The sequence below is a fragment of the Canis aureus genome, chromosome 7 (assembly GCF_053574225.1).
Source record: "Canis aureus isolate CA01 chromosome 7, VMU_Caureus_v.1.0, whole genome shotgun sequence".
Classification (NCBI taxonomy): domain Eukaryota; kingdom Metazoa; phylum Chordata; class Mammalia; order Carnivora; family Canidae; genus Canis; species Canis aureus.
The window spans coordinates 24,662,570-24,677,249 of NC_135617.1; the positions used below are offsets into that span (position 1 = coordinate 24,662,570).

At 41.9% G+C, this 14,680-nt stretch overlaps 1 protein-coding gene and 1 long non-coding RNA gene across 6 annotated transcripts in view; one reads left to right on the forward strand and one right to left on the reverse strand.

Moving 5' to 3' along the window:
- RNGTT (RNA guanylyltransferase and 5'-phosphatase) overlaps window positions 1-4,367 on the forward strand; it is a 369,143-nt gene extending 364,776 nt beyond the window's left edge. For 2 of the 3 annotated variants that reach the window (XM_077903107.1, XM_077903106.1), the window contains exons 15-16: window positions 53-176; window positions 1,699-4,367. In XM_077903107.1, coding sequence (XP_077759233.1) covers window positions 53-176; window positions 1,699-1,862 — 288 coding nt within the window. In that variant the 3' untranslated portion in view covers window positions 1,863-4,367. Of the gene's footprint in view, window positions 1-52; window positions 183-1,698 lie in introns of those variants that run through there. The other variant, XM_077903110.1, reaches the window with a different exon arrangement.
- Window positions 1-14,680, reverse strand: part of LOC144317143 (uncharacterized) — a 52,197-nt gene that overhangs the window by 23,401 nt on the left and 14,116 nt on the right. Inside the window, exon 5 of one of the 3 annotated variants that reach the window (XR_013383039.1) lies at window positions 8,438-13,652. The exons of the other annotated variants lie outside the window; for them this stretch is intronic. This is a non-coding gene — a long non-coding RNA (uncharacterized LOC144317143). Of the gene's footprint in view, window positions 1-8,437; window positions 13,653-14,680 lie in introns of those variants that run through there. 3 annotated transcript variants of the gene reach the window in all.

The window sequence follows — 14,680 nt, forward strand, 5'->3', positions numbered from 1 at the left end:
AAAAAGCCTTTCAAATGATTTAAATATTTTCTTCAATTCTCTTTTAAAACAGGTGACAAAAGAGCTAAAACAGTATGACAACAAAATTATAGAATGCAAATTTGAGAATAACAGCTGGGTCTTCATGAGACAGAGAACAGACAAAAGTTTTCCTAATGCATACAACACTGCCATGGGTGAGTATGACAGCCTACCGGTATTTGTTACATTGAGAGAGAGAGAGAGGAGCGAGCGAGCGAGCGCACAGGAGCGTGCATGCATGTGCATATTAAGGTTTCAGAATCAAAATGTGTTCTGCTTGATGGGGCATGGGGTCATTCAGACCCCTGTCCTTGCTGGTTGGGAAAGAGGCTATGACTGTCAGCTCCATTTGGCTTATGGATTCCCCTCTCTAGGACTGTGCACTTATGCCCATGTGCCCAAAAGAGAAGTATAAAGGGCAGGATAATGAATGGGCTGTATACAAGTTGAATTTGTTGAACAACAACAACAACAACAAAAGCCATGATAATTTCAGATCTATTCAGAACTATAAAAACCATTGTTTGCCAGATGGTAAAAGACAAAATTAGCAAGGGAAAATGTAATTTCCAGCTCCTAAAATAGCTTTACAAACAATGAAGAACAAAGTAAATGAAAACCACTATAAAAAAAAAAAAAAAAAAAAAAACCTCCTAAAACCTGCTATGCTATCCTTCTGAGTGTTCTTTGGGTACAATATAAATGCTTTGGGAATTCAGAATAGAAAGTTTCTTTCATGGAGAACAACATAAATTAATTAAGTTTATAAGGTAAACTAGTAGCAGTTATTGCTCTGGATTGCATTCTTAGTGAAGTTGAGAACAGAAACAGATAAAAACTAACATTAAAGGTTAATAGAATTGTGTGCTTTTAGACTGCTCAGTCAGTGATGATGCTGATTATATGATAAGCTTATGAGAAAATACAGAAATTGCCAGTTTCAGTTTTGCAGTTTATGAAAGTTACTATTGTACATTTAAGGGTTCTGTTGGAACTAGCATCTGTGTTCAGACAAGATGAGTTAATTTTGAAAATAGAAATAATTAAGCCAGGTTTTTTTCCCCAAAAAACTAAATACGTGAATACAATTCCAAGGACTGGTGGTAGGTAAATTTTGGTCACATAAGAAAAGATGCCATATTTCTTCATAATTTTGTTGTAATACTTAACCTCAAACAAGTTATTAAGTAAAATAGTAAAATAGTACAATCTGTCAGGTACAGTGGAACCTCCCTGCTCAGTGGAAATGGTGGCTGGTGCTGTGATGACAAGGTGGTTTCCTTCTGACAGATAAGACTAAAGGAAGATAGCACACATTTTCTATACAAGTTTTAGTTGAATATAGACAATAGCATGGTGCACGATGGTACATGAAAATCCTATTAAAACAGTTTTGGGAAAGTGAAAAACCATAGTGAAGGTGTGGTTATAATTCAAATACTTAAAGTCTTGGCTTAAAATTAACACTACAAGAAAGAGTAGCCACCAGAAAAACTCCATTTGGGGGGCAGGGAAGGCGGAGAATCATTTAATGTGTGAAGCATGTCACCCCAATCGGTGAAATGAAAGTGTTTAGCATAGTGGGATGAAAACCTTTCCCCTTTCACATCTCCCTGTGGTGAGTCAGCTGCCTTAATTAACCCTCACGTTGAGACACGTGTCTCTCTTTGTCCACAGCTGTGTGCAACAGCATCTCCAACCCTGTCACCAAGGAGATGCTGTTTGAGTTCATCGACAGATGTGCAGCAGCTTCTCAAGGACAGAAGCGAAAGCATCATCTGGATCCTGACACAGAGCTCATGCCTCCACCACCTCCCAAAAGACCTCGCCCTTTGACCTAAGACCTGCCTCTGACTTAAGGATTGAGAGGAAAAATGAGTGAGAAAAAATGCTGTTGCCCCATTTTTGCAGCCAGAGAAATTCGAAAAAGAGTGTGGCTTGATGTTGATACACATTTGATTTTTTTTTTTTTAAAAAAAGAGAAGTATTGTAGCCAGCCTGTAAATATTTGATGCATTTGTTTCCTCAGTGCTACAATACATCGTGGACCTTAAACATTTTATTTATATCTGATAAACTCAGCCTTACCTTGTGAATCTGAAGATTGAAATATCCAAAGGTTTAATTGAGATTGAAATCAATGAAAAAGAGGCCTTGTTTGTATATGGATAACTTTTATCTTTAATTTATAAAGTTAGTAATCTGGAACTGTGAGCGCATAAAACATTGTATTTTTTAGAAGTTGAATTTCAACAATGGTAAATTTTCCTTTAAAAAAAAATAGGCAATGGCATTAAACATTCTTGCTATCACTTATCATGGATTTCCTACATTTCTGAGATTCTTGTATTCAAAAACAAATGACAAGGTTGTTAAGTATTGTACTATATTAAACAACTTGGTCTGGCATATATCATTTTAAGAAGTTTTTTTTTTTTTTTGAAATGTAAGAGTAAAAAAGTAAAGCCCCATTTTTGTGAATTGCATACTTTCTAAAGAAGTATATTGAGTATTTTCATGTTTCTATTCTTTGAACTAAAATATCAGATATCCAATGTGTCTATTCTGGCTGTGGTTTTGAGTTAGTTCATAGAACTTAGATATACACCACCAGGTCCCTTTTATGTGTTGTTCTCCCAGGAGACTTTTTTTTTTTTTCTTTTAAAAAAGACAGGGGTACTTCTGCTTTACCTCAGTGGTATTGGCACATTGTAAATTACATTAAAACACACAACTCACTGTGATTATGGGGAATGATATCAAATACAAACGATGTTGTGTTAGTTCCCTTGAACAAAACAGCAAAGGAAATGCCAGCCAACTCCTTTGATTAGAAGGTAATACCAATGGAATAGAATGCTGTCACTAGAAAATGCTCTCCCACTGCTAGATAAATGCAGAGGCAAAGCCTAGACATCTGTAGGAACTAAACATCAAGGAAGCCAAGACATTTATTTTCAAAGCCAGAATTCTATCTATGTTCTGTGCTGGGGATGCTATTTCTGTTATACATCTGAATTTTAAAACATTTACTGATAGATAATGGATTTAAAGAGCAGCTAATTGGTTATTTGCCATTGTTGAGAAGCTGTGTTCTGATTGGTTTGTGAAGGAAACTCTGAGAATTAGCCTATTAGAGGCTAAATGTATTTATTTTTAGAGGTACAGGTTTTAAGTATGTGTATTTAAAACAAATTTTCATGATCTAAATTTTATATATATATGCATATATATGTCAGTATATGCATCAATGTATATTCTTCTACTAATAACAATCAGACATGAAAAATGCAAATGAGTTACCCAGCAGACTGAATATCTGACAGGATTTCTATATATGATATAGCACAGATTAACCAAAAATGTATTTATATTCACCTGAGTTTTAATGTTTTTAAACAAAGTTTTCTCCTGCAGCGCTTTTCTATATGAAATATTAGAGTCATGCTTGGGCTTTTTCCTTTGTTCTTTCCAAGTTATGTAATGTGTAGTGAATGTATCCAGAATGTCATTTTAGTATTTCATTCCTAGAGTGTTTTTTTGAGTTTGGGTACTAAAGGGATTCAAATACCTGACTGCCACAATGACTGCTGAAAGGTGGAAATTTGTCAAGGTTCCATAGTGTCTTGTACAGAGTGGGTCTGAAAAAACACCTATGCAACTCCAAATAGTCTGATGCCTGCTTCACCAGGATTAGTGACTCGTTTCACATGGTATGTTGTTTTCTTCCAAGCCTGTATAATGCACAGTCCTTCTGCAGATATAAGAGCTAGTTTTTGCCAGTGATCTTCAGTGGAGTTAAAATGTTTATGGTAATTGTAACCTTTTAAATGAGTTATGTGAAAAGAGCATCTCATTTTTAATATACCCAGATATTTTTTCCTTGCCTTTGTGCATTTTCCAGGATTTAATTTTCTTAATTTGTTCTTTCCTTTCAATTACAGTGAAGTATATAATAGCCGACCTAATAAATAGATCCCATTTGGCCCCTTTAACACACTATCATCTGCAGTATCATAAAAAGTCATCTAGAAAGTCAAGGGGGGAAATCAAGAGGCAGGAATTGGGACAGCAAGAAGGACAGAAACTCTTCCCTTCTCAGTCCACTTCACAATAACCATTTTCTGACACTGAAGTTTTATATAGACAACAGTAAGAAAACTTGCTTTCCTGAGTTATCAAATATAAAAGCTTTTGCTTTGAATTTGGAAAAGATATGGATGACTTGACTGCCTGGATGGTTACATTTGCTTTCCGTGAAATGCTCAGAAAATGTCAGGACATTCCTTCTCTAATTGTGTGTCGGTGTGTATTGTAATAAAACTACTGATTTAAAATAACAGAAAGCGTATATACTTTGTTTTGCTGGTGATGCCTTTGTGTCCCTTTATTTAACAAACGATTTTGTGTCCTTTCTTTTGCTGACATTATCCTGCCTGTCATCCATACCCATTGTAATCCATCTGGTTTTGTTGCATTCTAGAATTAACATAAAGACTTGGAACATCCTCTATTTTTCTTCCCCAGAAACCAAGAAATTGAAGTGACATGGGAAGTATAGTTTGCACCTTTTCTTTTTGGAGTGTAGGGGAGCGGGGAGAAAGCCCATCTTTAAATGATATTTGTAGTATTTCTATTTGTCCACCTCATCATCTTAGTACCCTGTAGATACTCTGTTACATCATTTTTAATACATTTAATTTTTTCAGCAGTAAATACTCTAAAGTAATGAAGTAATGACCTGATTTTTTGTAGTATGGAATTTGCCATTTTTCATTTTTAAATGATGCCATTTGGAACAATGTGTATAGTCCTTTATAACCAAAAGACCTTGAGAGTCAAGAATCAAATACTTACAGGTGACAAAGACTAATCTTGTGGAGAAAACCTCGGGCTAACCCCAGAAATCAAGTCGAGGCCCTGCCTCTTCTTGATTCTGGTTCTCTACACTCCATCCCCTTCTAAAAATGCTAAGATTGAGCCAGATGGTCAAAAAGAGCCTTTTCAGATCTAACGTGATTCTTATGAAGGCTTATACTTTGTAAATAGCCCATATTCACGATGAAGGCAGTATTACCATTGCTGAATATTTGCCAGGTACCAGGGTTGTCCTAAACACAACTACACTGTTGCAGGCAGGTACCATCTCTAAGCCTGGGTGGCGCAGCGGTTTAGCGCCTGCCTTTGGCCCAGGGCGCAATCCTGGAGACCCGGGATCGAATCCCACATCGGGCTCCGGGTGCATGGAGCCTGTTTCTCCCTCTGCCTGGGTTTCTGCCTCTCTCTCTCTCTCTCTCTGTCTCTCCATGTGTGTGTCTCATGAATAAATAAATAAAATCTTAAAAAAAAAAATTTGTAGCCGAGGAACCAGAGACTCAGATAATGAACCCAAGGTGACACAGCAAGTAAGTTGTGAGCTGAGACCCAAACATGGGTCTTTCTGACTCCAACGCCCAACCTGTTGTTCAGTACTCCTGAAGGCTTTGTTGCGGTCCCAGCACAGGGGCTGCTTCGTGGCAGGGGTCCCAAACTACTTGTTTTTTGGTGCTAACAGGTAATGGCTTTCAAGCACCTCTCTCCAAAACAGGGACATGAAGTTGGGATCAGCAAAGTAAATATGTTTTTAGGGACTTGTTTAACCACTTATTTAACAATATTTAAATGTGAGTGACACAGAGACCATGAAAAGAAGTTTAATATTCTCATTAAGATGCTAAATTCCAAAGACATAATTAGGAAGAAATAAGTTATTAAATTACACACTGGGCCAACATTTTTCTGATTGTCGCATAGTTAACTGTCAACTCTGATGCTTTGGCAGGTTGGTGTCAGCCTTGGTTAACCCAGAAGTGTCCCTCCTCCTACCAGACTCTGATATCAGGTGACCGCTGTGTGACAGGGTGGTGGTGGAGGGCACTCAGAGCAGGGGACTTCCGGCCTTCTAAGAGGATTTTACGTTTCAGAAAATAAGTGCATGCAGCTGGGTTGCCAACTATTTTGCCATGGAAGGGCTTTACAAAATATTAGGTTGCCATTATTTCATAAAATAGAATCTTAACACCCAAAAAAGGAAGTAGGACATAATTTCAAAGGGACAGGTCTTTACGGAAAACAAATTTTGTTTTATGACTCTTTACATGGTCCTTTGCTTCTATATTTCACCCCAAACTGGTGAAAACTTTTTCATAGACCAGTGTTGGGAATCAGTGCACAGGTGAAATTCCAGGCAGCTCATTCATAAGTGGGGAGAGGGACAAGAAACCCCCCTGGGAAGAAGCAGCCCCTGGTTCCATAGCCAAAGGTCATTTTCGAAGCCAGAGTTGACCATAGTATACTCTGCAGTTGTTGATTATGTTGTGCCCTTGAGATATAAGGTGTACAGGTGAAAGATGAATTGCCTGAATGTTGAAAAATCCCCAAAGAGAATGAAACCCTTAGCTGTTTAAGGTACAAAAATAAGCAATAGCCAAATACAACACAGAAAAACAGAATTTGGCTTTGATAACAAATCCCACAGTCAGCAATGTTCACAACTTTGAAGTGGTGCACAGTGTGTTTTTCCTTCGGGGCACTGCCACCAGACTGACCTCTCAAGGCTGCAAATCCGCTCCTGCTACTGCCCCCCAGTAAGAGCTCCCTGGCACATGACGTCAGAGGCCGGCCTGAGCTGGTCTCAGCCTGTATCCAGATTTGGATCGAGCCTGCCCCATGATACAGCTGTGTGCCTCCCTGCTATTCCCAGAACTCTGTGTTCTGTGAACCCAGGAACTTTTGCTCATGGTGCTGCTACTGCTTCTGCCAGAAACCCCCACCCTCCCTTCCTCCCAGGATCCAAGGGCCCTCCTGCCATCGCCAGCCTCCTAGATCTCACGCTGTATTGGGATAGTGTCCACTGGCCTCCTCTCCAGACGAGGGCCTCAGCCCATAGCACAGGGTACCTAGGGCAGGAGGTGCAAATGCCCTGTTGTACTTGCTATGGAGACTCAGTCAAGATGCATTTGCTGTTGTCTCCCCCAGCTTAGCCATCTGTGAGCGTGACTTTTTTTTGTCACTCTGGCCTTCTTGTCATAATAGAAGCTCTAATAACATCTCGTTTCTTCAGAGGCCATCCATGAAGCATCTTGTATTTAATCCTGATGAGAAGCGCCTTGTCTGTTCTTGCCTTTTGTCCTGAAAATGAGTGCTTCTGAGGAAACCTCTCAGCAGGACGAATCTTAAGAAAGTGCCCTGGCCGTGATACACTCTGAGGGAAGCAGGAGAGAAGTGGCGTCTTCATCACGTCTTATTTTTTGGTGCAGTTTCACTGAGCCTGCCACATCTTCGACTGGGAAGCTCCTTCTCCCTTCCCACCTACTCCCGCCCGATTTCTGATGTTTTCAAAGAGAAATCCTCCAGTAACTGCTGAGGCTTTCAGTTCGTTTTAAAAATAAATACCAGCCCATGATCTCTTAGCGTAAATTGGTGCTTCTAGCGGTGTCTTTTAGAGTGGGAAAGGCAAGTGAAAGATACTATTCTTGTTGCTGCTATCGAATACTATCTTCCAGGATCTAAAGGAATAAGAAACTTTATAGTTTTCTGTAGAAGTTCTCCTCCCTTCGGAAAGCTGCCAGGGGAACACTGTGGTTTTGATCTCCACTATAAACACACCGTGTGCTCTGATACACATTGGAGATGCGGGCTGCGGGGAGCTTAGCTGAGCAACACGACAACCGAAACGCTCCTGTAGAAAATTTCTTGAAAATTCCACATGTAGGTAGAAATTGTATGCCTGGAGACATCACATACTTTTGGGATGATGCAGGAGGTGGGAGTGTCCCAGACCATAGTGGATGGGTAGGGAGGCGCAGAGAACGTGTGGAAGGGTGCTTTGGGGGGCTTGTCTAAAGCTTGTGTGAAAGACAGTGGTAGGAAATGGGGCTGTGGTCACTCCGACTTCAACTAACCAGCCAGACAAGCACCCCTGGCCCCTTGCTATCCTTCCAGCTACCTAGCTCTCTGTTCCTTTTTCTTGCAAAATTCCTAGAAGGAGGTGATTGCACTTGCTCACTCCTTATCTTTGTATTTTTTTTCCCTCTCTTTTTTTTGAGAGAGGGAGAGGATGCTTGAGAGTGGGGCAAGGGAGGAGCAGAGGGAGAGAGAAAGAATTTAAGCAGCTGCACACACAGTGCCAAGCCCATGTGGGGGCTCGATCTCACAACCCTGAGATCATGACCCAAGCTGAAATCAAGAGTCAGATGCTTAACTGGCTGAGCCACCCAGTGGCCCCTCCTTGTGTTCTCTCTTGAACCCTCTGCCAACAGGTTCTGTCTCTACTGAGACCCCTCTTGTCACTCCCACCAGTGCCCTCTGCAGGGTCAGATCCACTCTCTTAATTGACCTATCAGCGCTCTCAGCATTTGAGTTTCTCACTCCCTGGTTATTTTGTTTCATTTTTTCTCTTTCTCTCTCTCTCAACTCTTTTTAATGAGAAATGTTCAAAGATATGCAAAACTTAGGAAATGATACAGTGAACCCCCATCTACCCGTAGTTAGCAGGGATCAGTTTGTGGTAGTTCCTGTTTATTTACACGCCAACCAGTCCCCCACCCTCCTTCACATGCACATGTGCGTGCATGCACACACACACACATGCACATACACACGCGCATGCCCTCTCCTTGTTGAGCTCTTGCTGCACTTGGCCTAAGCCACTATTGTATCTTGGTTGTCTTTCCTCCTACCTACTGGTCTCTCTTGCTGAACCCTCTACTTCCTCTGCCTCTACATGTTGTAGTGACCAGACTCAGTCCATAGGCCTCTTTGCACATGTGGACAGAGTGTAAACTCTAAGAGATCTCTCCTAATCCCTGAACGCTAATACCATCTATATACAAACAATTTCTAAATTTACTTTTAGCCTGGATCTTGCTTGTGAATTCTAGACTCAAATATCCAACTGACAACTTGACATCTTCACTTGGATGTTTAATGGTCGCCTCAAACTTAATACACCCTAAACTGAACTCTCCTCCCCTCATAGACTTGCTTCTCTTCCCACAGCCTTCTTGTAGAGCTTAATGGCAACTGCACTTTTCCAGTTGCTTCAGAATCATCCTTGATTCTTTTCTTCTCTGACACTCCACGTCCAATCCATCAGCAAATGCTGTCAGCACCCCCTTCAAACTGTAACCAGAATTTGACAACTTCTCAACCTCTACAACGTCTCTCATCCCATCTCTTGCCTACATTATTGCCATAGCCTCCTAACTGGTATCCTGGTATTCATTCTCCTTCATCCCCTCCTCCGTCTGTTCTGCACACAGCTGTCTGTAATATTCTTTAGAACATGTCACTCAACTACTCAGAACCTTCCAGTGCCTTCCACCTCATTCAGAATTAAATTCTAAATGCATACCATAGCCCACAAGGCCTACATAACATGGCCCCAGCCGCCTCTTCTGAACTCACCTCTCATCCTACTCCTTGTTCACTCTGCTCATCCTACTGGCACCTTTGTAGTTTCATCTTGCCACGCATGTTCCCACTTCAAGGACTTTGAACTTTTCTTTCCTAAATGCTCTTCCCCTAGCTATTCATAAGGCTCACTGTCCTTTCATTCTAGTCTCTAGACAAATGCCACCTCATCAAAAAGGCCTGGCTGACCATCCCATCTAAAGTGCTACGGCCCCCATCACCACCTGCCCTCTTACCCTAATTTATATTTCCATAAGCACTTACTAACATGTTTATGTGTTTTCCTGGTGTCTGACTCTCTGCCCTTGAATATAAGTTCTAGAATGTGAACTGAATTCGATTTCATTCATTGGTGTATTTCTGTGCCTAGGTCAGTCTGGCACAACGTATAGAAGTCTAATAAATATTTCTAAATCTAGAAATGGATAGGGTGGCACAGATAGGCTGGGGACAGATTATGAAGGGATATGAATGTCCAGCTAAGAAGTTAGGCTCAGTTTGGTTAACAGTAAGGAGCTATTGGAAGCTTTTAAACATGGGCTTTCTTTATGAGAGTTTGTCTAAGGTGACAGAAGAAGAAAACAAGATGATAGGCCAGAGGAGAGGCTATTGTAATCCCAGTGAGAGGTAAAGGACCTAGAATAGGATAAAGTATACCTAATGGAGGAGAGGGATGTGACAGGCATTCAGAAGAGGGAATCATCAAGATTCAACAATATGCTGAGAAGCCAAGATTACCTTCAGAGGTTTGAACTCAGTGGGGGAACGGTGGTGCCCTTCCCAGAAACAGGAACATGAGAAGGAAGAGCTGATTTGGGGCTGGGCCCTCTGAGCATGGTGAACTAGAGGTGCTGTCAGGAGGTTCAGATGGAAATGCTCAATGACAAGGTGGAAATTTTAGAATGGAACTTGGGAGAGTCAGACAACTAGCAAGATTTTAAATATGCTCACACAGCAGTGATGGGAAAAGGAATGTGAGTGGAAGGTATGGAGTAAACAGAGGTCAAGCAACCCCCGTGTTAGTGGGTGGAGAAAAAAATAGTAAAGTAAGACATCAGGATGTCAGATCAAATAAAGCTCAAGAAAGTAAGGAAAAGAAAATAAAGTCTAGAAGGTATAGCCTGCAGCAGCCGAGAGAGAGGTGTGTCTTGATAGAGGCGGCAGGAAATAGCTCCCATTGCTTCAGGAGCAAGTCATGGAGAGCGAAGGACTGAGATAAAAATACATAGAGAGAGAGCCTTCAGAAGTATGATAGGGATGGCTGGAGTCAAGGGAAAACCAAGAGAAAATATGAGGAAATGAAGGTGGTGGGGTTTGGGCCTTAGCCTGTCAACAGATGAATGACTGTTCCCAAAGGGTAGTGGTGGTGCCATGTATTCATGTCACGATGACCTGTCCAGCTTCCCATCCCGTTTCAAGATACCCTTGTGTGTGGTCAGGGACTCCTGGGTCTGGTGGAGAGGTGTTGATCCTCTCCGCCCTTGGTCTGGCTGGGTGGGGCGACTGTTGTCTCCAGCTGAGCCTTGTCTCTGGGCTCCTGAGAGGGAGCGTCTTGGGATTCCTGCAGGTGGAAGCTCAAGGGCCAACCCCAAGTACACATGCTGCTGCTGCTCCACCAGGGAGCCTGGGTGAGGTAGGTCTCAGAGCCTGACGCTGCCCGGCCCAGAGAGGCTGTGGGGCAGCTGAGTGCACTGCCTGGGGTGTGGCTCTTTAGAAGGGGTTCCTGGGAGCTGGTGAGGGCAGGCATTTAGGGCGTGGGCTGTCTCGGCCTTCCTGTATGTCAGAGATTCCTGTCCACTGTGACTGACAAACTATTGTGGTGGCTCCGTTTTTAGGTATAAGGAGACTGTTTTAACAATGCACATGCATCCTGCACATTAGGGCCTCATCATTATTTAGAAATAATTTATGTAAAAATAATTGTCTTGGAATGAAAGCCCATTTGCTTTATCACAAGTAACGTCAGCAAGAAATCACAATGAATTTGTATGTAGAAGTGAAAAACAGAGCATGTTACTGAATTCTTTAAATATAATTTCAACAGTTGACGTTTTTGAAAGGTTGCCAAAAAATGGCTTTAATTTTTTTCATTCCCAACACGGGCAAGGTTTCTCACTGATATTGACTACCAAGAAGCCGAAGACATTATCATTAAAAAGTTTAATCAGGATTTTAGGACATCATTTAAAACATTAAATCTGATATTAAAAAGGCATGTTCATGGAAGCTAGGTCAGGTTCCTCATTTAACATTTTGAAATGATTTTATTTTGAAGTTTCATATAAAGTTGTGTCTTCCCTAAAACTTTGTATCTTACTTTTCCTTACCACAATTTTATAATCTAAAGAAAATCGAATGGACCTTTTCCCCCCAAGACCATATAGACACCTTTAATGCTTTAGCTTACCCCAGGGTGGCCTCCAAAGATTTGTCATTTTCTGTGCTTGCCATGATGTGAAAAGTGCCGGGAACTTTGTTCTGATGGCTGAGGATTGGAGATCGGCCAAGTGAAAGAAGAAAGTTGAAAAGATGAGGGATTTAACTCCACGCTGGGTAAGAAATCAAGGAAAGTTAGATGATGGCCTGGCTGAATGGGAAAGTGAGAAGGCCAGATTGAAAGACCAGAGTGGAGAGTCAAGCTACACTGAGAAGGGCAGGGTGCTGCTTTCCATCTCTCCACACTTGTATTTTCTTTGCTGCCTCATGCCAGTATCAGGACTATTTTGTTATATCATGACAGGAAAACAAACTCACCTACTCTAGATAACTACATAGTCCAGAAGGCAGGAATGATGACTTCAGGATTGGTTTCATCCAGGAGCCTTGCAACTCTTAACTTCAAGTATCATTGGGCTTCCTGTGGTAGCTCCTGATCCTTTAGGAATCACATCTCAATTCACATCCATCATAAAGAACAACTGTCTACTAAGAACCCCAGCAAAAGTTTCATTACATTTCACTGCATCTGATGATCATTTGCCCCTTACTGAACCAATCACTGTGGCCAGGAAATATAATGCCCTCTCATTGGCCAGGCTTAAGGCTGGTACCCACTGCTATAGCTGGGAATGGAACCAAGTCTCCCAAGATCTCCCTTCTTTAATCACTGTTAGCATTTCCTTTTGGCACCTACCTGAGGTTTATTCATATTCATTAGTTATAGTCAAAATGTTAACCAACTGTAGGCACTGGTGCTGACCAATCAGAACAGCTCTGGAGCAGCATACTGAATGTTCCCTGCCAACCCAGGTGTTAACTCTATCTGGTTGTTAGGTTATAGGGAGGTCTGGGGATATCACGGGAGAGGCAGGATAGCTGGGAGGAGGAATTTGCAGGTGGTGATTAGGGAAGAGATTGTTTCCCAACTAGTATTCAGCTAGTTATTTATAAGCAGCATTGCTATAACAAGAGTAGTGGCACTGCTAGTATTCCAGCTATTTTGGGGTGTATTTAATCCTTTCTACCACCATACATAGACCATCTTCCTAAAGGTTTATTTGTTCCTAAATCTCAGATAGCACCTGACAAGGTACATTTATTCATTCACTTACACAGCAAGCATTTCTTCAGCCTAACAAATAGTGGGTCCTGAATAATTTAATTGAATGAATGCAATGGCCTCTTTTAAAAGGGTTGCAAAAAAAAAGTATTACAGTTAAAGGAAGATACAGCTTAATTTAGGAGAAAGAATAAGCAAAGTTCGAGGAAACGGATAGGACTTCTAGGGAAGGTATGATAAATAGACACAATCAAGTTGCCCAGGGACAGTGATGAAGATTCATCTGGAGCTTGTCTTGGTTACAAATATATTTTCCCAGATTTCTTGTTGATGGGATCCAGTGGAAAGGGTGCTTTTGGGGTGCAGGGCTAGGAGGAGGCCAGGTGGTATACAGAAGGGATGGCACTGCCCTGGGGCAAGAAGCAGGCAAAGAGTGATGACAAGCATGAGGCTGGCTAGCTGGAGTTAAGTTTGGAAGAGGGGAGCTACTTCCTGGGTCCCGATCACCTTCCTGGGATCCTCCCAGAGAAGAAAAGCATGAGACTGGGTTTGAGCTGGAAGTCCTCTTCTGGGGCATCTGGTCCCATTTTAGAGGTAAGTAAAGTGAGACTCAGAAATGCTAGGTGACTTTAGCACCGCTGGTTGTCTTTCTGATTCTCAGCTCTCTTGGTGTTATTCCCTGTGAAGATAAAGACGGGGAGGAAAAACGATTGCCTCCAGATAGGCAGGCAATCTAACCTTTGACAAAGCCCATAGGTAGCCCAGAGGTGGCTGCCCTTTGCCCTGTTTTCATCTGGAGCTTGAGTGACAAGAGGCACCCAGATGCCCATGGGGAGCACAGGTGCACACACACACCTCCAGGGCTTGGAAGTTTATTCAAGGTGAAGCAAAGACCACACGCACCGCTGATGGGTGCTCAGAGTTGCGTAACCTACAAGCACATGTCTACTTAGAAAAGTTTGATTTTGATTGCCATAGAAGGCAAAACATCTTAAAATGAAGTTGAGCTATCTTTGGGTAGGATGCAAAACCGCCCATGGGTATATCACATCAGAAACGATGTGTGATTTCTTCCAGTCCCTCAACTCAAAAAAGATGAACAGATTTAACTGATGCATTCTAAAAATAAATAAATAAATAAAATCTGCTTGGAGTTTGAAACCAAGTATAGAAGTTTCAGGGTCTTTTTTTTTTTTTTGGCGAGGGGCAGTTGGGGGATGGCAAGGTAAAGGACACTGGAATTTTTTTCCCCCAGTGGAAAGACAGAGTTATAACTGTACTGTTTTAGCTCTGAGCATTTTCTACTGAGTATAACAAGATTACTAAAGGTCACAGAAACAAGGTTGGCTTGGAAAAAATTATGAATGGTGGTTATCCACTTAAATCATCACACATATGCCAGAGGAGATTTCTTCTGAGTTGAAAACCAACACTCCTCTGTAGTGTCAGTAACAAAACAAGTGAAACCCAGAGCTGACCCGACTCACAGGACTCAGATCAGGAGACACAGCATCCGCCTGCAGGACAACCAAGTGTGGGTGCAAACCAAGTGAGGGCGTGTGCCCTCAGCTCTCCCGTCCCGCCACCCTCCAGGGGCCAGGGTCTTGGGCGGTGGTGGTGGCCCTGCAGTCTTCATCACTCAGTCATCCTCTCTGGCAGCCAGGGGTTCATGGGCCTTCCTCTTATTGGAGGCACAACTGAGCTTTC